Genomic DNA, 23,793 nt, shown 5'->3' with positions numbered 1-23,793 from the left:
CATGGTAAGTGACATTTTGATCATTTTTGAGTTACAATGTAAAATGTTCCATCCTTTTAATTCAATCCTTCATGTCGTACAATTTGCATTGGACTCAGTAAAACCTTCTGAAATTAATAAAGACAACATGAAAACAATTTATCTACAGTATAGCTTCTAATAACATTTTATCTATGACGCCAGGTGTCGGATGCGATTGATTATTCATTCTCATCCTCGCGATTAGCCAGAAGTAACAGAAAAGCAAAGTACACTGCTGGACAAAAAAAAAAAAGCGAACACTTGCTTTTTTTGAGATAACGCATAATTTAGAATTAATTCTGATTCGAAGGCTAACTAAATGTTGCAGAAATTATTGGAAATAAGAAAACCTGAATATATTCAACAGAAAATAAATATAATGTTCAATTGTTCAATACTTAACTGAGAGCGTAATTCATAAGTAATTGCAATTCAGATGTCAAATATTAAGGTGTCAGGTATTTTTTGTCCAGCAGTATAATTCAAATCAATCAATATATCAATGGAGTGCAAGAGGCAAGCCTTTGTGAAGGCACCCAGAAGTTAAACTCAAACTCACTTCCACGTAGTACAACGCGGTAAGTACAACGATGCAGGCCAACGAGGCTTTGGTGTGTGGACCTACAGTCAGTATAATTATCTGTAGCACTGTGTTTTGTCTTTATATGTGCTGAGTGCCTCTCTACAGCCCTAGATTTTATGAAAAACTAAATATGCTGACCAAGGCAGTAATTTATTTTATTAAAAACATAAACTAAACGTAACGTTTCAACCTTCTAGCAAGGTCTTCTTCAGACTCTGTATCAAGTACAAAAGCAACAAGATACAAAAACAGGGTATTATATATACACAAACATTACTCCCTCAAGACTATTTAGAAAGTTGTTTGGAACTTTCTAGCAGGTGACTTTCACTTTCCAACTTTACTTTCACCTAAAAGGCTAAACACAATTACTTCCATATAGAATTTAACCTAGGTAAGGAGATTTTAGTCCTCAGACGCAGTTGTTGGTTTTTAATCCCCTACATGTCAGGCACGTAGTTAGGGGGATGGATCGGGGGGTTGAAGCCCCCCCGAAATCCTACAAATGTCTAATTTCAATAGGGTACAGTGGTAATTAATATTACTTCCTTAGCAGGATTAAATATCTTGTAGAATAAGTTGTAATATACTGAGAGATTCAACTTCAGGGCTTCTACCCCGTACTTTTTCGCCCTTTGACTGTGGCTGCTGATAACAGGTGAGCTCCCCGAAATAAAATCCTGGCTACGGACCTGCTACATACCCCATATTTTGTACGTTATAGCATTTCATGCATGGCATTACCTGCCTAAAAATAATACGATTAGATAAAGCTGCTGCAGTTGTATACGTCTAAGATTTTTAAGATAATTTCGAAAATCAGCATCTATAGATTCTATCAAAACTTGATAAATTCGAAAATGTCTTAGTTTAAATATCCCCCAAAACTCGAGGACACTTAAATCCATTTGGTATTATGATCATGCACGTTGGTTGTTAGAAAAGATTGCAAATTAGACAATTTTGCAGTCTGAATACTGAATCAGAGTCAATATTTACTTTAAAGACACTTTGAGCAACTTTTATGTAACAAAAATACAGGCCTGGAACTTTATGAAGAGACCACCAACACTTCGTCAAGTCCTTTTTTAAGTATGAATGGCGTTTGTCCTTCAGGGACCACAAAAGCAGGTGTTCCGAGTCTACACCACTGGTTTTACAGGTTCTTTTTTTCCCCACACACTTCTCATGCAAGTTTAACATCGCGTGCATAGAGCTGAGGTACCCCGCGGGTCTTACTGGACAACAGAGACCTTACGCGATTCTGAACTCTTTTGTTTTCATGAAACTCGGTTGCGAAGATACAAACTGTCTCTGGAGATACAAAAATCTTTTCATGTTGTCGTGTTCTTCTTAAGAGTCTTTTAGAAGTAATGCTTTACTTGTCATAAAGTAACTAAATAACTAACTAACTCTCTAGCCTTCTTAAACCCGAAGGTTCATGGCTGCAGCAACACAGGCCTTCCATCCGTCTTTATCTTGAGTAAGATACATATACTCTTTTCCATCCCTACCGATTTCCCTTAGGTCAATCTCAACGTTGTCCCTCCATCTTCGTCTTGGCCTTCCTACAGGTCTCTTACCATCAGGTTTCCCAACAAGAATCCTGTAAACTCCTCTTTCCTCTCCCATTCGTGCCACATGGCCTGCCCACCTAAGTCTTCTTGATTTAGTTATTCTAATAATATCTGGACATGAATACAAATTATGTAGTTCTAAATTATGTAACCTTCTCCACTCGCCTGTCTCCTCATCCCTTTTAGGTCCAAAGATTTTCCTAAGGATCTTATTTTCAAATACTCTCAATTTATGTTCCTCTTTCAATGTAAGGGACCAAGTTTCACACCCATATAATACTACAGACAAAATTACTGTTTTGTATATTTGTCATAAGTAACAGTTACTTTTTAGTAACTTATTTCTACGTGCATTGTTTTGATTTTTGTTATTTACAGTCGTTTTTCTACCACTTTTAGCTAATCGTGATGATAAAGATGATGATATGATGAAATTGATGAAGGAACACTCATCTGGATTTGAACCCGGGATCTCAAGCGTCGTAGCGCGCTGTGTGCTGACCACTCGGCCACGCAGGTCGGCATATTTGCATCGTTATTTACTGCAACTTTTGTCTAATTGCAATGATGAAGATGAGTGATGATATGGCTAAGTTGATGATGAGACGCTCGTAAAGAACAGCCATGCTCGATCCCGGGAACTTCGTTGGCGAGATCGAAAGTTCACAAAACACACTCGGTCATGTAGCTTGGTCTCACTCATTACCAGAGTTGCGATTCCTACGTTTACATACTTCATCCCGGTGCATTCAGTCTCATAAAAACCGTAAGAGAAGTCATGAACTTAACTGGTAAAATCTAAAGCAGACTCCGTTGCGTAATAGCCCATTCGAAGCCAAGCTGTTTCTGATTGGGTGACACGTGGTTAGTGCCTCGACTCTGAGGTATACCTTGAAAGGTATTTTATAAAATAGAGTGAACTGTAGCATCCGTGATAAGCAGGGCTAGGATTTGTATGGTCTAAAAATCACCAAAATATGCAAAATAAAATATGCTCTTATGACCTAAAATTTTACAAAATATGCACTATAATTTGAAAAATATGCCCTTATAACTGGACTGTTTCAAACATCAATATCTAAATGCTGAGATATTTTCACATATGTACTATTTTTAGTTCACTTTATGGGTCCTGAGTTGCAATGCACAATGAATACTTTCTGTAAATTTTCAAAACAAATTAAAAATATTTTGCTGCAGTCAGCAATGAAAACCTCTCGAGTAAACATGGAAGAAAGAACGAATCCACTTTTAAAATGACTGTATATTTCTTGAAAAAGCAAAAATATGCTGCATATGACCGAAAATACATCAAAATATGCTCTATCAATGGCCAAATATGCGAAAATATGCCCTTAAAAGCACCTTAATTTGATTAATTTCTTCATAATATGAATTTCTATATGTTTTGGGGAACACATCACACTTACCCCAAAAAAATATGCTGTCATGAAAATCTTAGTCCTAGTGATGAGGCAAAGGAACGCTGTTTGCTTTTGTATCAACTTCTAGCACGCCTTCTCGATGGCGTAGTAGTTACGGCGTCGCCTTGTAATCAAGGTGCCCCGGGTTCGATACCCGATGGAGGCACATATCACAGTGGTTGAGATCCTACTTTAAACTGTAGGTCCAGTCCCAATAAGCCCACATGTGCATAAAACTGTACTTAAAGCAAAACTGAAAATCTTCACTTTATATGCAGATAGGCTAATCGGGACTGGACCTGTAGTTTAAAGTGGGATCTGCACCAGTATGTTCCTCCACGAGTATCGAACCCTTGATTACAAGGCAACGACGTTACCACTACTCCATCGTGGAGATCCAACGTGGCTCTGTTTCATTGCTATCGAAGTACCTGCTTGCCAATGGTCAAATTTGCTCTGTACAGCTACTGAACCAACAAGTAAATGCATGCCATGTAGGAGATCTGAGACTAACTCCATTTTACGAGAAGGCCTCCGCGGCAACAGTCACGTTAAACATAAGAGTCGGGAGTTGTCCGGAATGAAATGAGGTTTAAAGTATTCAGAATGCTTGTGCGACGCCCAACTGCACTAGGCACGGATGCGTGTTTAAAAATAGATGCTCTGGCTGCTGCAGATATTGTTAGTGGTCTGTGGAAAGGAGGAAGGGGTGGGATATGATTGTGCATGTCCTCTCTACGCTTTCATGAAGAGGACTAGAGTGGGGCTAAAACACGCCAAACTGCTCTGTAAAATAGTCACAGGGAAAAGGGTAAAGCAGCAATTTCTATGCCCTTTTCCTTGAGTTGTGAAATGATTGTCACCCTGTCTCGTGTTTTCACTCGGTTTTCGTCTCTCGGCAAATTCAGGCCCGTGCTGGGAAAGTACCTTTAATGAAGGTCACGGTCACGTTTTTCATCTTCCAGCTTCCAGAATAGTCCATACTGATGCTATATCTTTCCCCCTACCTCAAGACACTCTCACAACATGTATTCCCCCTTATATATGACATTATTATCACACTTCATACTTAAGCCACAACCCATACTCTGAACCTTATTTCATTACCTTCTCTCAGCCTTCATTACCTCTAATCAAATAATTTTCACTCTCCTTTCACACACTTACACATAAACAAAACTACACACACATAAACTCGTCAAACAATACAACATGAGAACACGTCCACACAATGTCACATTTACCCACTCAACTTCTAACATGATCTCAGTCAAACAGACGCACTGAAACACATACCACGGGCGACAATAAAACAAGTTGCGTATTAAGAACGTTTGTAAACCGAACTTGTTCTGGACTACCGAACAAACCTAGTACCAGATCCTGCGGATTACATTGTAACTTGCAGGACTGAACCTATATATATTCTTTGAACTAAATAAATTCATGAGGAGAAGAAAACGGCGAAACCGTTATTCCGTGGAAAAGACGTTCTGGTCTTTTTAGGCACCAGAACATATGCGTATACCCTCGAATGTATGCGGGTGCAGGCGGGCATCTTCCCTCCTTTTCATTTTGTTCTTCCATCTCTCATCCTCTGCGTAGTCGTAACGTCGTCGCCTTGCAATCAAGGGGTCACGGGTTCGATACCCAGTGGAGGCACATAGTGTTTCGGATTACACTAGATGCCCAGTCCCCACGCATCTACTTATCGCCATGTTGGAAATAAGCGTCATTAATCAAATCAGCCAATCATGATTCCTTTAAAGATTCTTTCTTTTAGCCCTAGTTTGATCTAATTGGTTAAAAAGCAAATAGTTATCACAAGCTGAGAAGTTTTCCGAGGCAGCTTTGGAAGATTGCGCACTACTTTCTGATTTTTCTCTATCATTGATCTCTGTTTAATATGTGGATGTTATGCATGTTATGATTTTCTTTTAAAAAAGTATTTAGTCTTGCACACCCATAGAGTAAGAATTGGGTAAACTTTTAATCAGCATATAATGCTCAATTGTTGGCAATTGTTATGTGCCTATTCTCACTTATTTACAACAGACACAAATGACCTAAGCACTGACCTTCTAATCAAGGTAATCAACTGCATTTGTATTTTGTTATTTAGCGTCGAAGAGAAGAGTGGTGAATACATGAAATTGGTGAACAGACACTCACAAAGAGTATCTATGCCCAAGCCGGGATTCGAAGCCGGGAACTTCAATTGGACGATCGAAAGTCGAACATGCCGGCAGCAACTGTGTTGAATGATCGTCTCACCTCGGTCCCAGGTTCGAGTCCCGGCTTCGAATCTTCCTGACTATCTCGTTTTGCAATATAATGCTATTATCATCATTCCTTATTTCCGTAGGGAAAGAATTCCATGACATTACGCGAAAATCCATTTTATCCTTGTATTCACGCAACCCAACCAACTTTGATGTGAATTTGGTTGCGGGCGCATCAGGCGTTTCGGAGTTTTCTCACGTTTACGACCAGCATTATTTCTTGAATGGAGCTTCTTGGTTTTTCATTTTCGCCTTTAATTATTCGTGAATGCTCCATTCAAACTTATCCCTGTACTTGTTTTTGCTTTAGGGCGTCTCCCTTTCGTACTTACTCCGCTCTTCAATTTTCGTTCTCTTCTTTCAGGGTTGTTACCACCGTATGTAAATGTTTTTTTTTTAATTTCAATCCTCTTCTTCACAAAAATAATCGCCAATACTTACCTTGCTACGTGGATATTCGTTTAGGGTTTAATCTTGTTAAAACAATTGCATTCCATACATTTCGCCTTTTACCTGTTTTTCACTCATTACATTCCTCCCCCCTCCCCTTTGCTACGTCGAGCTAATGAAAGTGGGAAATTTACCATCTACAGTTTTTTCCCCTGACATTCGCTTCGAGACTCGGCGGCAAGCGGCCCGGCATCAGCGCTTGTCTTTCCCGGTGAACGGGTCCGCGACAGTCAGTAGAGTCGGCTATTAAAATTACAGTTTTCATATTGTGTACTAACCTTGACTACAGAAGGTGTTGAAAATGATGTCCCTCTGCTGCAACACATTCCTGGCATATCCCAAGGAAATTGGCATTTACACGTGCAAGTTCGTCTACTGCAATTCTCCCGATTTCTCGTACAATACTCTCTTTTAACTCACGGATGGTGTGCGGATTGTCTTTGTATACTTTATTTTTTAGATTTCCCCATTTTTCTTTCCACTTTTATTCAGAACTGACCCTGTTACTCTAAACTTTTTTACGAGGTTTAATATAGTGGTCCTATGTGGAACGGGAACACCAGGAAATTTCGTTGCAAAACGTCGTCGCACTTCTCCACAATTCCTCTTTCCGAAGTAACACTCGACAAGATAAATCCTTTGTTGTAATGTAAACTTTTGTGGTGCCATATTAAGCCACAATCTTCAACACACAGACACGACACAACAGAACTTCCGAGGAAAGATTATACTGGCGTCAGTCTGCAACATCAACAGAAAGGGAAAGAGAGGGAAGGCAGGGAGAGCGAAAAAACAGACTGTAGAGTGCGACTGTCGCGGACCCGTTCACCGGGAAAGACAAGCGCTGATGCTGGGCCGCTTGCCGCCGAGTTTCGTAGCGAATGTCAGGGAATGCTCTGTATATACTCGTACGTGTAGTTTTGTGAATCAGCGGAGTTTCTTTGAGTTGAAGCAGAAAAACAAACAATTACTATCCTGGGCTCGGAATTTATGAGGTGAAGTCAGTACCTCATTTAAATATTAATAATGTTAAGCTGACGTAAACTTATAATCACTTAGTCCCCATGTCTGACTACGGACCACAGTGCTTATCGTATAGCTCCTGCGAGGCCAGAGATCATAAGCCGACCTCCGTGGTGCAGTGGATAGCACAGCACGTTACGACGTCAGTTGTCCTGGGTTCGAATCACGGTCTGGGCATTTCATCATGTCATCACTCATCCTCACCGTCGCGGTTAGCCAAAAGTGGCAGAAAAGCGTCGATAAATAACAACCTCACATTAGAATCAAAGCCAGAGGTCCTACGTTTGAGTCCTAGTAAAGCACGATTGTCGCTTCAGCTATTCTCATCTGCCCATTCCTATCGTTTCCATTAGCTTGGTGTAATAGAAAAGAGACATAAAATAACCAACATGGAAATTACACTAGCATGTTCTTTTTCCTTCAAACATGCTATGTAATATTTTTTTAGTTAATGAAAATAACTATTTTAACAGCTCGGTTAAGCGCGATGAACGAAACAGAGCCTATAGTATTTTTTTAAGGCTAACGAAATTCTCTGGTGATGCTAGCAAGGAGCCAATCAGCAACAAGAACGTGACGAAAAATATATTTTCATGAGATGCAATGATTAGAGCCCAGGAATCAGCATGTTGCAGAAATTCACAGTAATTTCAGAATTACCAGAGTTAAAATGATATTGGAAATGACATTTCCAAGGTGAATGCATTAGGATGAAATATTTATGTAATACGTTATGTGATAGGTTAATGCACTGATTACGTAAGCCTGACGTAATTATGAGAATGCTCTCTTGGGATAACATAGAGAAATGATTCCGTAATAGAACGTCTTTTTGAGAACCGTTTCCAGCTTGAGGGATGCGCATATTAATGAAGTACTGCTACTGAATCAAAGCAAGCAGGCCCGTAGCGAGGGGTAGGCTGGGGGAGAGGGGGCTGGAGCCTAGGGCGCTATGCACAGAGGGCGCAATTCCAGACTTTTTTTTAAAGACAGGCTTTTTTTTAAAGTCAGAATATGCGAAGAAATGTACACCGGGGTCTAACTTATCGCACAAGCCTCGAGCAACCTCCCCGCCTATCACCTTCTCTGAGGTGTTTTGGAGCTTGACCAACAATGTATTAGTTATGCTAAGAGAACTAAACCTAACAATGAATGCCTTTCGTCAGATGTCAGAAGGTGAAGGTGGGAGGTTGGTTGAGGCTTGTGTGATGAGTGACACCCACCGCTTGGCATAGGTAAAAGAAGAAAAACACACAGGGCGTTACTTGAATTTTTCTCTTTTTTTTTTTTTTTTGCTTGCAGACTTATATTCTGGTACAGGAATTTTGGTTCCCAATATAGAAGTAATGGTGCGTTTTTAAAGATGTTCTTCAGACACTAAGACCGAAATATTCTCAAATATAATAACCTTTTTTCAAATGAGATATGTAAGCAACGAATATTTAAGTATAACCTGAAATATTTTAAGTTAGTTTTTCTTTGCATCCTCATTTCAAAAATTCGTAGGATATAAATATCACAAATCATGGTGTAAGAAGAAAATATCGAAGGACGTATATAAAATGTCTGTGCTTGATAGTCGGGGAGGGGGCCGCACCAAAGCGTAATCCTGCCTAGGGTGCCAAAATATGCAGCTAAGGGGCTGCACGCAAGCAGAGGAGTTTATCTGAATATTAAGTGTCTATGCGTGAATATGGTTTCTTTGATAGTGTACTTTCATTCTCAATGTCGCAATTAGTCAAAAGTAGCAGAAAACAGACGCTAAACAACAAAACTAAACTAAAATAAATCGAATATTGAGTTTACTCAAGTTCAATTGTATTCAACTAGTAAATTTACGAGTAATTTTATAATTGAACATAAGTTCTATGTATTCGTCTGATTATTGAGCTCAATCACGTTTTATAGTGTTCAATTAATACAATTTATTTTACATATATTTCCAATGAATATTGAATTAATAAAGTTTCATTATATTCAATGAGTAAATAGCTACTACAGTAAACCCTCGTTAACACGAATCCCAAAGGACCGAAAAATCAAAAGTTCGACCGGAGACTCAAATTTTATTCTTGCAATGCAGTTCTTTCTACACATTAACCATTTACAATACGAATTATGTATGTCATAAAAGAAAACATTACTACAGTATTACAGTAATTAACTTTTAAAAAAGGTACTCATAGATCATTTTCTGGTGAAAAAATCCTGTATATTCTGCTGTCGTAGACGGGAATGCAAATGCCTGGTAACTTCACGGTCAATTGTACTCATAGCTTCCGTAAAACTAGCGGTCAATTCGGATCAAACTCGTACTGGTTACGTTTTAAAGAATGGAAAAAACACATCTGAACACACAACTGAATTTCTTGGTTAAATACGTATAAGCTCATTGTTGACGCGATAATCGCGATTGTCGAGCAATTGCACCCAAGTTTTAATCTTGATGTTACTCGTACTGGCTATGTTTTAAAGAATAGAAAAACACATTTGAACACATTGTTGATCTGAATCTGTTGGTTACAATACTGTATAAGTTGATTGTTGACAAGATGATAGAGATTGTTGAGCGATTTCTTACATAGCTAGCAGAGGAACGATAGAGGAACAACAGAAAAAAATATGAAAAACTTTGAAAGTTCGTGTTAAATGAGATCTAATGACGCTCCGGTCTAAAAAACAGTTCGTAATTCGTGGTAACCGAAATTCGCGTTAACCGATAAAACTTTCTGTAAGTACATCCCTGCCGGGACCAACATTTTGTTCACGTTTACCGAGTGTTCGTCATAAGCGAGTTTGTGTTAACGAGACTTTACTGTATTATATAATCGAAAATAATTCCACATATTCATTTGAATATTGAATTTCCTCATATTTTATAGTATTCGATTAGTAAATTTTATTTTGCCTATGAAGATCAAACACATATATTCGTTTGAATATTGAATTTACTTAAGTTTTATAGCATTAAAGTAGTAAAAGTTATTTTACAATTGAAAATCTATTTCTGATTGTCTTAAGGGTAACAGGAAGAAATTCAAACACAAATATAGCATTGAGTAATGTCCGAGTTAGCGAGATGCTGCAGGAATTCGTATCCTTCTTTTTACAATACTCCCGAGAAAACGTTTGTTATTTTTAGACTTTCTACGGCAAGAAACTGGTGTACTTGTTGCAGCCGACTTCTCGCAGCTATCTTCGGATATCTTGGTAAAAAATTAACAAATGGAATCGGGTATCCCTCCTTCATTGATTCAATTCTCCTTTTGCTCTTTTTCGCCCGTTCCCAGTTGCCATCACTCCGTCATTGTAGTTGCGCCTTCTTTTCTTTCGCCTCGATACACTACTTCCGCATCAATACGCAGACACTAATCTGGACATGCGCATTGCATTTTCCCGGACGAGATTCTGCGCCTTCGTGCAGTGTTGCAACGTCGAGAATTTCTCTCCATCGCTGGGGGAATTTCACACGTGCTTGAACTTGGCGTCTGTGGGATTGCTCTGCATTTCCCTCACTTCTAACTCTTCATTTGAATGATGCATATTGGATAAAAGGAGACCACGAGGATGAATGATGAGGTAATGAAATGAATGATGTGACAAATACAACGATACCTGAAAACGTTAACCGGTTTCGAAGTTTGATTTCTTACTTCGTAATACGTAATACGCAACTCTGACTACTCCACGGAGATCGGTTTCAATTATTTTTGTTTGCACGGTACTGTTCAGGGTCTTTTCTAACAGTCTACTCACTTTTCCTTTGCTTTATTCTAGCTTTCCAATTAATTCCTATTCTTACCTTCTTTCTTTCTTATAGTTTTTGCCGCGTCCTCGTTATTCCATTCGTTGTACACTCGCGGACACTACTGGGTTGTAACAAACCTATTGACTTGCAATTGAATCATTACAACCCATAAGTGTACGTGACTGTACATTCTTGTCAAGTTATTTATCGTTGCTTTTAATTCCAATCTAGGAGTGTCGGTGGAGGCACATTGCACACTTTAAAACTGTACGTCCAGTCCCGATTAGCCTGAGTATAAAGTGAATGTAATACATTTTGGCTACTCTTCCTCCTGCTCTGCCTTGGTAGTCTAGCAAATTGAGGTTCCAATACCACCGAAGGTTCCAGGTTCGACTCCAGGCGTAGATACAGTTGTTTTGTTCGTTAATGTAATCTAATTATCATTTATCATAATTAGCTATCAGACCGAACTGGAAAAAGCAACAAAAATAAGAATACAAAGTCCTCAATTATTTTCTAAGATACGCAGTCCATTTTAGCTCATATAAGCCAATTAGGACTGGATCTAGCCAACCTCCGTAGTGGAGTGGTTATCACAGCGCGCTACGATGCCACGGTTCCCGGGTTGGGCGTGGGTGTTTTTTGTGTGTCTTTCATCAATTTATTTAGATTTATTTAAAAGAAGATTCCAAATACAGCGTTAGCCATTTTACATTGGAACTAATTAACAGAATAAGGACAAAAATAATAACAGAATAAAATTACATGTGGTTAAGAGACTTTCCTAATTTTTTGTTAACTTTCTTCTAAAACGGTCCAGATTTTCAAAAATGTCTATTTGGCTTCCTAGATTATTATATACGCTGGGCAGTCTATGGAACAGAGAGCGCTGGATGAGGAAAAATCTTGGCTTCTGAGAAGGAAAAAGTTAAATGCTTCTTGTTGAGCGGGCAGGCACTCGAAAGGGGATTTCCTGAAGAAGGCGGTCACTTCTGATGTTGCCATTCAATATTTTATGTAGGAATATATCGCCAGCCAGTCTATACCTCTCTTGGGGAGTTTGGATATTTAACATTTGCAGAAGGATGGACTTTTGCAAGTATTTTCTGGACGGAATTCGGTGTCGAACAATGGCCAGGAAGAAATTTAGGACGGAATTTAGTCTATTTGAGGGGCATGCCATAGGCCAGATCGGAGAGCAGTATTCAATTTTTGGTGATTTGTAAAAGTTGCTGAGGGCAGACAAGTTGTTTATCATATTATCACGCATCTTCTCGATTAGCCAATAGTGGAAGAAAAGCGACGTAAAATTAACCAAATCAATCAATCAAGGACTGCATCTACAGCCATATCCGAACTACTGTTCAATGTGCACCCAGCGGTAATCGAACTCGGTGTCTCGTAGTTACCACTACGCTATCGGCGTGGCCATGACATAGTATTCCTGATTGTCATGAAATAACATCCAGACATATCAATAAGATTCATATTCCTTTGAGACGAGCTAGTGAGATGTATTGGGAGGGTCACTGCAATCTCCCAACTGGCTACAGGGTGATTAGAATTCTGAGCTCACAGCTTGTAGCCACATCGCCTGCTTGTTCCCTTTACGTTGTGGTGTGTTTTGAATTCTTTACCGCAGACGCGTAGAAACCGTTCATGTAAAATGCATTGTAATGCATTTGACGGTTGACTGGTTGGGGTTTTATTTCTCCACGTGGGGTCTTGAGTGGTTTACGTATTCGGCGCAGTAAAATAGCGGTCAAAGGCAAGAAAAGTTGGGAGCCAAAAAGGATTCTGCTGTAACCAGAGAAGCCAATGTATTAGAATAAATATTTCATACCGATGACGTCACTCTGTTTGTGCTCATCTTACTTTCTCCCTCTCTCTCTCTCTCTCTTCAGTTCGGTTATTTTATGTCTCTTTTCTTAAATCTCGGTTATTCTCATTTTGATTTCAATGATGACTGATGGTGGAATGGCCTTACCCAGGTTTTGAGCCGGCAACCTTTGAACTTGTATCACGTTAAGATGATATCTCTCTTTTCCCTGCTGTTTTTTAATCTCTTTCTGTATTTCTCTTTCCTTATGTTCCTCTGTTTAGCTTTATTTCTTTCATTCTCTCTTGTTCTCCACCTCTTGTTATCTCCTTCATTTTCCACTGTTATTCTATAGTTTTATCTTCTTTCTTCTATATTTCTCTCTATTCGTGTTCCTCTGTTTAACCTTATGTATTTCATTCCCTTCTTTCTTTTACCCTATTTGTCCATCTCTTGTTACTTTTATCTCTCTTTCTGCTCCTCTCTACTTCCCTCTCTTTTATTTCCCATTGTTTCTCTATCATTTTATTTAATTCTTTCTTTCCCATTCCGTTTATATCTTTCTATATATCTGTATACCTCTCTCTCCCTTCTGGTTTTTTTCATACTTGGTTTATCTGTATATTCCCATCTGTTTCTTCCTTTATAATAACGGGTTCCTGGCACATTGCACGCTTGTTCGGATCCGACTTTAAACTGTAGGTCCAGTCCAGATTAGCCCATCTGTGCATAAAATGGACTGAAAACAACAATCCATATTCATCCGTTTCTACCTGTTTCTCCACAATTTTCCGCCTTATTCTCCACATATTCTGTCACTTTTTTATTCGTCTGTGTGTGTTGTGCGACTCTAGCTTTACTATGAATGACTATTCTACCGGCTGCAATAGTCCAAGATAGGGTGCGTGCTGATGTCACACTCAAAATGGAACAAGAGTTTCAGACCATCACCAGGGAGACATGTTCTCCATTTGAAACCACCGGACTGCGCCTTGAAAGCTACGATTTTGTGGCGCGGCATTGACCAGAACCAGCCCCTATCGATTTCTTTGTCGAACTGCAAAAAAAATACATCTCGTTTGACTCGTGCCAAAAACCACAACAATCAATGGGGTTCGGTTTGATGCTTGGTGCATACTTGTATTTGTATTATTTTACGTCTCATTTCCGCCACTTTTGTATAATCGTGACGATGAGGAAGAATGATGATTAGATGATATTAATGAGAGGACATCATACCAAGGGCAGTACACGAATACGGGAGCGAGAACTTGATTTGTAAACCACTCTAGGCTCACTAATATTAATACGAAGGAAATTCGTGTTATATGTTATCTAGACTGTAGAGGATGTAGAACTTGTGTTGGTAAATTTTTCTAAAATTAAATGCCATCACAGTTTCCCTTCTATAAGAGCTTTCTTGTACTGTTGTTGTCCAACAACATTCATTCTTAATTTCTCAACTTTTTATGCACATTTGCCGACAGCCTGTTTCTAAGTCAGCGTTTGAAGTGGAAATTCTTAGCTTAACCAGGGGAATGTTTGGCTGACCCTTGGGGTTAGCTCGGCGAATGTTCCTATGGTTTAACATGGTGACAATGAGACAGCTGGGGGATGCTTTGCGAAAATTGTGCTAGCTCGGGGATACCTCCTCCCGCATTCCCCCCTTCGCTGTTATAAGTTTGTAATTGTGTGGAGATCCATTTCTGGACATTGTATCTTCCTATACATGCATATACGTATGTATATGTTGCCTTCGCTACGACTGTATATTAGGGGTGTAAGGGGGGTGACCTTTGAATACCCCCAGTTTTCCACTCTCTTACACGTAGTAAACCCTGAGCTGCATTTTTGCAGGTTGACGAAGCTCTCGCACCTGGACTGGCAGCCAGGATAATTCTCTGAGGTGCTTGTGTTGTGTCGTCTGTATGTGTGTGTGTGATTGTCCTTTAATCCATTTCATCTTAGCATTCATCTCCATATTCGCGATTAGCTAGAACTGGCAAAAGGCGACGTAAAATAAGCTAAATTTAGTCAAAGTCGAACGTATACTAGATGTACATATCGATTGTTAATCGGCTGACTGAAGAAATATAACTTATTCTTACGTGTCTTTCTTTAAAGTTCTATCCCAGCGTCCACTTCAAGTGACTGTGGAAAACCTTAGTGGAAATAGCTTTAAGCGGGATTCGAACCCGTAAACCCCACGAATACGAGTGTAGGTATCCTTTGATATGAAGACTGCTGATTGGTAACTCATATATTTCTCGACAAGTGGCAGAAGAGGGATGTACCGAAGTGCGGGTAAAACCGAGACGCCCGAGCTGGCAACACTTGCTTTCCCACCATCTGCAGCGAGCGCTGCGGCGAGACACGGACGCTGCCACATGAGTTCAACACTCACAGGTAGGTGGCAGGTGCATCGCGCGCCCGTAGCGTTTCGCCGCATCCTTTGAAGTTACTGGCGTGCGGTCGTGTATGCTGGAATTTCGTCCCGTACTGCGTCGAACTGCTATCTTTCTCTACGCTGGCGACCATTCCATCGGGAGCTTTCCTGAAAAAGGCTCCTCCATGGCCTGAAACGGATGCGAACTTCCCCGCGGAGACGTGTCGTGATTTGTTTTGCTACCGAGATAAGTGCTGTGATACGACCATGACTGGACTGTAAGCTGGATGTAATAACTTTTGTGATAATGGTTTCCATACCCTTTAATTGGGTGGAGTGATTTTGATGACATCCGCACTGCAACTGTTTAGTGCGTAGAATAGCTGCAGTGTTTTTTTTTTAGTTTTAGTTTTTTTATATATATATATAAAATACGCTTGTGACTAGAGTGGAGAAGTGATAGCTACGTTACCTCCCCATTTTTTCAAATCGTATGCTCGACTCGTGAGAAAACATGATTGCGGGATCGGACCATTTCATTAATGGTAAGTATCGTGTGTGTTCATTTTTCTAATATCTGAAGTCAGTAGCGGCAATTGGGTGCCAGAACTGGGGAGGTGGGCAAGAACTGTGTATTTATTATTCGTAGCATTAAAGGCTATAGTGGAGGCAAAAAGTTGGGACAACTACCCCCCACGCCGCCCCCTAATCGCCGCCACTGCATAAAGTAATTATCTAACAATATCATATCTGAAGATTATTTCTCCTGCATTTCTTCCATACTTTGTTGCCGCACGTCTCTTGGATACTACTAGATATGATTTAGTGAACCAGTGAATTCCCTAACGTTGAGAATGTAAGTATCCGTATAGAGAAAGTATCCGTGATTCATAAGAACGTAGCGGTGTCACGTGATAAAGTGCCATCGTATCATAAGAGGAAGGAGTATGTAGCATGAAGTGAAAGTGACTACGTCGTACGAGACTAAACGTTCGTGTTAAAAGTAACCATGTCGTATGAGAAAGTGCCCTTGCAGCATAAGAGAAAGCGTCCATGTTGCATAGGAAAGTGCCCATGTAAGGGTGTATGTTGCCTGAGAAAGTGCCCGTGTAAGAGAAAGTGACTATCTTGCATGGGGAAAATTTCCATGTAACACAAGAGAAAGTGTCCATGTTGGAAAGTGCCTATGTAGCATAAAAGAAAGTGTCTTCGTTGCATGGGAAAATGTCAAAGAAGTATACATGAAAGCAGTGTTGTATGAGAAAGTGCACATGTAGCATAAGAGAAAGTGCCATTGTAGCATAAAGGAAAGAGTTTATGTTGCATGAGAAAGTGCCCTTGTAGCATAATGGAAAGAGTATATGTTGTATGAGAAAGTGCCATTGTAGCATAATGGAAAGAGTATATATTGTATGAGAAAGTGCCATTGTAACATAAGGGAAAGAATCTATGTTGCATGAGAAACTGCCCTTGTAGCATAAGAGAAAGTGTCTATGCTGCATAAGAAAGTGCCATTGTAGCATAATGGAAAGAGTATATGTTGTATGAGAAAGTGCTCTTATAGTATAAGAGAATGGTGTATGTTGCATAGGTGAGTGACCATAAAATACAAGAGAAAGCGACTATGTTAAAAGGGAAAGTGCTCACGCAGTATAGGGGGGAAGAAAGGTGTGTGATGCATTGGAAAGTACCCATGAAAGAGAAAGTGTCTATATTGTGTTGGGAAATGTCCATGTAATATAAAACATGCAAGGGAACAAGGAACAGTCTACATGCTGCATGAAAATAGTTCATTCCGAACGAGGGGTGAGAGAATTCATGTAGGAACAAAGAATAGTAACGCGTTACGTGAGAGAAAGGGTTCATGTATGTGACGTAGCGTCCATATAGAAACAGAGCGACGTCTAGATAGGAAAATATCTGTATGTAATGAAAGAAATTGTCCATTTTAATTGGGAGAGGGTAACACATTGGAGTAAATAATTGCGTCGTAAATATAGACGCCAACCTCAATGAGGACACCTTCTGCCTCCTCCCCCAATATAAAATCTCAGGAAAAATTGTACAACAGGGTGTCTATCATAATGACAAATCCAAAATTCTTGACTTTTCTTCACCTGTTTTCCATTCTCTTAACATTTACTTAATGGACCCCTACTTAAGTATGGTTATATATAAGAATATATAATTTTTTTTTATTTATTCAATGAAAAACCCCAACTACAAGGCCAGTTAAGATGTGAATCTGTACTTTAACAAGAGATTTAGACTTGCTTTAAAAATTAAATACATAATAAAATTAATGCTTCAGACTTCATCCTGGATGGGGAATGGCCACATTACTTTAATAGTTTTACAAATCGTCACGTAACTCGTAAGAAACAAATATGAACAAATCTGAACCACAACTCAATACAATTTTAATTTTCTAAATATTCAATTTTATTAAATCTAAGTACAGATATGTAACAATGTAAATTCACTATACTGTAAAAAAATAGCAAAAATTCTTGACCACAAGCATAATTTCTTGACTTTCTCGACCTACCTGTTGATTTCTTGACTTTCTTGACTGGCAAACAATCTTATCTTTTAGAGAGGTTGATTATACTGGTATCCCTAACAGACAAGCACCTTCCAAATTTCCTTCAACGCTTCCCCCCAGCAATTGCAGCTATGGTGTTGCTTAACGCTACTCTTTTGTTCTTTGAGGATCACTTCCAGCCTCAACTTCATATCGGGGTTTTTGAATCGGTGTAAGATTGAGCTAGGAGATCCTTCAATACCTCTCTCTTCACCCACCTTATCAGGATAGCAGAGAAATAATTCAAAAACAAATCTCTTTGAGAACTAAAGACAATCTCGATAGGTAATAGAAATATGTTTTTTTTTGTGAAATTTGGCAAATATCAATAAGCATTTTCTGCATCTATAAAGTTATTTTATTGTGAAAGCAGATTGGTGATATTTTTGCAAACTTTGGAGGGTATTACTAAATAATATATTAGTCAAAGTGCCCACTATTTTCATTTCGATCGAGTCAGTTATTGGTAACGTTTTGAAATATGGGAGTCAGTGATTAATAAGCTCTAAATGGATTGGTTGAATTAGGTTGTTTACGTCGCTTTTTTCCACTTTTGGCTGATCGCGACGATGAGTATGAGTGATGATATGATGAAATTGATAAAAGGACAATCATAATGAACCCTCTTACCCAGATCGAATCCTGGGCTCCTAGCGTTGTGGCATGCTATGCTAACCACTCTGGGACGGAGGTCGGTAATATGCTCTAAGATTTTCATCTTTATACACTTTGAATCGTTGGCACTGTTGCTACATAATCTATATTCATACCCTGATAATATTAGAATAATTAAATCAAGAAGACTCGTGAGCAGGCCAGTAGCAAGCAAGGGAAAGGGTATGAAAGTGTTTACAGTCCTTGTTGGGAAACCTAGTAGTAAGAGACCTGTAAGAAGGTCGAAACAAAGATGGAGTAACAATATTAATATGGACCTGATAGGTGAGGAGTGTATTGATCTTGCCCAGAATAGGGACAATTGGAAACCCTATGTTTCTACGATAATGAGCCTCCGGGTTTAGGAATGCCAGATGGTTGGTTATACTGATCGCAACTCCAACTGGCGGGTTACCTTGACGACTATTTCTGGGCCTTTCTGTGCCCCCAATTGTCTTCGGTGGTATGTGGAAGTAAAAGCTGAAGGGGTCACGTCGCTCTCCCGAAGCAACGTTGCCAAGCGTACATCTATTTTTGCCAGTTGTCTGTTTGCGTGTGAAACTCAATCATGTAGGACCACGAGTGCAGTTGTACCATTAACACCTGTCACGTGCCAGTTTCGATGACACAATGACAGTTGCAAGGAGGAATGGTTTCTCGGAATCGACGAGAGATGGCAGCACGCTATATAAAGAGGAGCAAAGGAAATTATAAAAAACTTGGAGCGGAGAAGAGGGATTATATATATTATAGTAAATTAAGAAATATATAAAAGAAGTGTTCAAATACTATAAAATAAGTAAATAGAATGTTGTATATAGTAAATTAAGAGAATTAAGAATATGGCCGCATATGAAACGTTTAGGAAAGTTATTAAGTAAGCGAACGAATTCAGAAATTATCTCTTTTTATTTCTCTGACGAGGAGAACATCGTCAGTGTTTTGGTTGTTTGTCCCCGGTGGCGCTGTGTCAAATTAGACGCCCCGAAGCACTTTTCGGTTGCGCTCTTTATTAGTCGCACTGGGCCATTGGTAGCGCTTGTTATTAGCGATCCTGGTTATTCCCCTTTTGTCGTTAAACAGGAGGTGGCGCTATTGTCAGATTAGACGCCCCTAAAAATCCTCTATAGCTTTGGTTCAATTTTCTACAAGGAATGCAGCTTAATGATTTGTCTATATTATTGAGAAGAGATATGGTAAAGAGAAATATTTGCGATAAATAAGAGAAATAAGACTTCTTCCAGTGGCAAAGAAAAATTGAAGAAATAAGAATTTGCTGTGGAAAGAATAAATAGAAGAATTTATCGAGAATATAAGAATATCTCATCGGAATATAGAAGATAATAAGAATTGCTGCTGAAAGAAGAAATAAGAATTGATATGAATAGAGGAAATAAGAAACAGCGATGAATAAAAGGGGATGACTATTTTTTGTAAATAGAAGAAAGAGATTGTCATAAAAGGTAGAAGAAAGAAAAATAAGATTATCCTTTTACCAAAGAAAAGAAGTAGAAATTGAAGAAAGAAGAAGCCATTCATATATTTTATCATAGAAGAAATTGACGAAAGAAGAAGAAGCCTTTATTTCCTATAGAAGAAATTGATGAAAGAAGAACGAGCCTTTCCATATTTTATCATAGAAGAAATTGATGAAAGAAGAAGAAGCCTTTTGATAATAAAAGAAGAAGAATCCTTTTCCATATTAAAAGAAGAAGAAGCCTTTTCGATTATCAAAGAAGAAGAAGCCTTTTTGATAACCAAAGAAGAAGAAGCCTTTTCCCCAAAATTGTGAGAAGAAAAGAAGAAGAAGATTTCCTTTCGATTATACATATCTTTATTATATACATGTATTTCAATGTACATACAAGTTTCGTTATATATTTTCTCTGTATTTTTGTATAGTTCTCAGAATATAGATCCGCATTTAACTATATCCTCTTGGCTATAAAACGCTTTCTTATTTGGAACTCTCGAACAAAGAACCTATCCTCCTGAGATTAAGATATCTGTAGCCGTGGTAAATAACATTTAAGTACGTACCCCCAAGAGGCGTAGCACACGCCGCTGATTTCTGGTGCTGGCAATGTCGTTGCTCGAGAAGACTCTCTCGCGTGTCACAGTACGTTTGGCAACATGTGCTGGACCCAACGCTCATTTGTTTCGTCGCGCGAAAAACGTTCGGCACGACTCGGAAATGCCCGATTTCAGTCGAAGTAAATTCAACTGATTGCTGATTCGCTGTTTCCCAGCCGCCAGTTGGAATTGCTTTCAGTATAGTTCTGCAGTAGTGCAGCAAACGACAAATATAAGAGTAGGCAAACTGTCCATCACAGTGTTTATTCATTGTGTTTTCTGCAGCGTGTGGTTCAAGAATGTTGTGTTGGGCAATTTGTTTACTCTTATGCTTTACTCATCTGCCATTACTAAACCCGAAGGTTTATTACCGCAGCAACATAAATTTTCCAATTTTCCTTTTATGTCATGTTAAAACTTTTAGTTCCGAAGATTTCCAAGGTGTCAAAGCAAATGAATTTCCAAGACGTGAACAAACTTCCAAGTTCCATTACTTTCTCACCTTAGGGATTCACTTGTTTTCACATCATGGATATTCCTTTTCAACGTTTTCGAAGATAGTTTACTTTCACATCTTGGAAAGTACAATTCAGTTCCCTAAAAACTGCAGAATGATGAAGAAGAAAGTACAAAAATAGCAATTGACGACGATTTTATCATGAATTTTTAATTGGTGGGTGTAAGGTATTTGGAGAGATCTAAGGGTATATTTAGATGATCCTTGGAAAACATTTTAAGAGGAGTGTTGAGAAACTTTTGGGAGGACCACAATTGAGAATTTACCTACTGTTTATTTGTGATTGATTGTACAGTCACGGACACTGCTGGATTGTAACGATTCCATTGAATATCAATGTATTCATTACAACCCAGCATTATCCCTTGACTGTAACAAGCATATTCACAGAATGAAAATGTACTTAGTACGGTAAGTCCTTAGTTATATGAAAAGCAGCGCAATCATTTCTTTCCCTTGTCAGTCTTCACTACGTGTCTTAAATCTACCCGTTGACGTTGATTTTATAAGCATTTTAAACGTTTCGTAAATACCCCGGTTATCACTGAATCAGCACCACTGCCTGGAACTGGAAGTTACGCAGAAACAGATCAAGATCGTTTAAGGCCACGTGCCACATAAAATATTTTCAAAGATCGGTGGAAAATCGCCGGATCGCGTGCCCGGAACGCATTTCGCAGTCGCAACCGCTAGTTTCCGTTCATGATGCCGGGGAGGGGTTATACGAGGGTTGATTAAAAAGTAACGGCTTCAACGAAAACAAAGGAGACTCAACGCGCTGCTTCGCAATTGGCTTTGGTGTGCTGATTAGCCGTGCGGTGGCACTGCCTGTCACGGCTGGAGCTTGGATTTGCTTTTAATTATGCTTTCCGCTTTTTTCCGTGTAAGGATGTCTTGTGACGAATACCCTTGTAGTTTCAGCGAGCGCGAAAAGACATGATGGATTAACTGGCTGCAATAACTACTAAAAAAAAAGTCCACCCGGCCAAAGAATGGACTTGAGGAAACCGAGACTTTCCGCTTCCAGTTCAAGGAGAGAAAAGCGATGTTGTTAACGGTTGCTACACGCCTGATTTTTGCCCAGTCGTACACGACACCTCTTCCTGTCAACATGCCCCCTTCGCTCGCATTTCAGTGAGAGGCAGGGATTCTGAGACCCATTCGCTTGCTGCGCTGCGGCAACCATTAGACACCGCTGTGCTTAACCTTTTTGAGGGTGCTACCTGTTTCGAAAACGACTGGAAACGAAAAATTTGCCAACGCGTCACCACGGCAACTGGACAATGCCGATTGGTTCAGCGGCTCATGTGACCCTCTTTGGCTTTCGACAGAAAAGATAAAAATAGAATTCCCAAGTCCATTCTCTAGCCGGAACAACTTCCTGTCTAGATTAAGTGGCACATACTTCAACTGTCCCACCTTATAAAGTGTGCCATTTTATGTGAACAGGAATGTACAGGCAGAAGAAGAGAGAAACAAGTTGTAGCGTGGCGGAGTGGTTAGCACAGCGCGCTACGACAGCAGGGGCCCTGGGTTCGAATGCCGGCTTGGGCATTGGTGTACTACTTGGTGAGTGTCCCTTCATCATCATCATTCATCCTCATCTTCGAAATTAGTCAAAAGTAGCGGAAAAGCGAAGTAAAATAAACCGAATGAAATCCATCAATCGTCGCGATTAGTGGAACGTTGCAAAAATGTGGCAAACTAAATACGTCAATCAATCGTAATTGCTTCATGTTCATTTTAATTTGGCATATTTTCTTACGTTTGTTTGTTTAAATTGCTGCTTTAAGTGTACTTTCTGCACAGAAGGCTAATCGGGACTGGACCTACAGTTTAAAGTAGGATCAGAACCTCTTTGCCATGTTCCTCCACCGGGTATCGAATTTATTACAATGTGATGACCTTACCACTACGCCATCGAGAAGGCCATATTTTCTTAGTTTTTACGGCATATGTGCATGCATATTTTTACTATATTTAGAGCATTCAAATCGTTAGTCTAATCACGACTCTAACTCTAGTTAAAACAACAGAACGTCAGAACTTTCTAGTGTCCTTTCTCTCCGATCCTGCATGGTGGTAAATTCCCTGGCCTGCGTATAAAGGAAAGTTCTTAACTTGATTCACGACCGTGCTTTTCATTTGCATACACAAGCAATGAAGATAATCGATATCGCAAGGGGAATGTTACTGCTACAGTATGGTGACGCAAAACTTCCTGTCTTATTGTACTCGACTTCTGCCTCCAAGTTGTTTATGGTGTCGCGTTTGAATGAGAAAGGTTTAAGTCCCGGAGAATACCATCTTCTTCTGGTTGGTGAGCGTTCAGGCAGGTGTTAATTCAAGGCTCTTGAAGAGATGTAACAGAACATTTCTTTCGTGATCTTGTTCTTTGCTGACACACAACAGCAAGTTTGGTTTGATTTTGTTTTTTTGTTATTTAGCGTCGCTTTTCTCCGCTTTAGGCTAATCGCGACGGTGAGGATGAGTAATGCTATGATGAAATTGATGAAAGGACTCGCAACGAACAATCATGCCCAGGTCGGGATCTGAATTCGGAACTCCTAGCGTCGTAGCGCTCTGACCACTCTGCCACGGAGGTCGGATATTCACCAAGTATAGAGGATTTCAACACTCGTGTTGCACCTA

General features: G+C 39.5%; 1 protein-coding gene across 3 annotated transcripts in view; it reads left to right on the top strand.

Moving 5' to 3' along the window:
• The window catches only part of Syt14 (Synaptotagmin 14), a 161,389-nt gene that overhangs the window by 16,493 nt on the left and 121,103 nt on the right, over positions 1 to 23,793 (top strand). For 2 of the 3 annotated variants that reach the window (XM_083137764.1, XM_083137763.1), the window contains exon 1: positions 15,333 to 15,858. The exons of the other annotated variant lie outside the window; for it this stretch is intronic. In XM_083137764.1, the coding sequence (XP_082993890.1) occupies positions 15,828 to 15,858 (31 nt within the window). In that variant the 5' untranslated portion in view covers positions 15,333 to 15,827. Of the gene's footprint in view, positions 1 to 15,332; positions 15,859 to 23,793 lie in introns of those variants that run through there. 3 annotated transcript variants of the gene reach the window in all.

The sequence above is a fragment of the Lepisma saccharinum genome, chromosome 16 (genome assembly GCF_977018435.1).
Source record: "Lepisma saccharinum chromosome 16, izLepSacc3.1, whole genome shotgun sequence".
In the NCBI taxonomy this organism is placed as follows: Eukaryota; Metazoa; Arthropoda; class Insecta; order Zygentoma; family Lepismatidae; genus Lepisma; species Lepisma saccharinum.
Note: the sequence above shows the minus strand (reverse complement) of the source record. Positions and strands in the feature narration are given on the sequence as shown.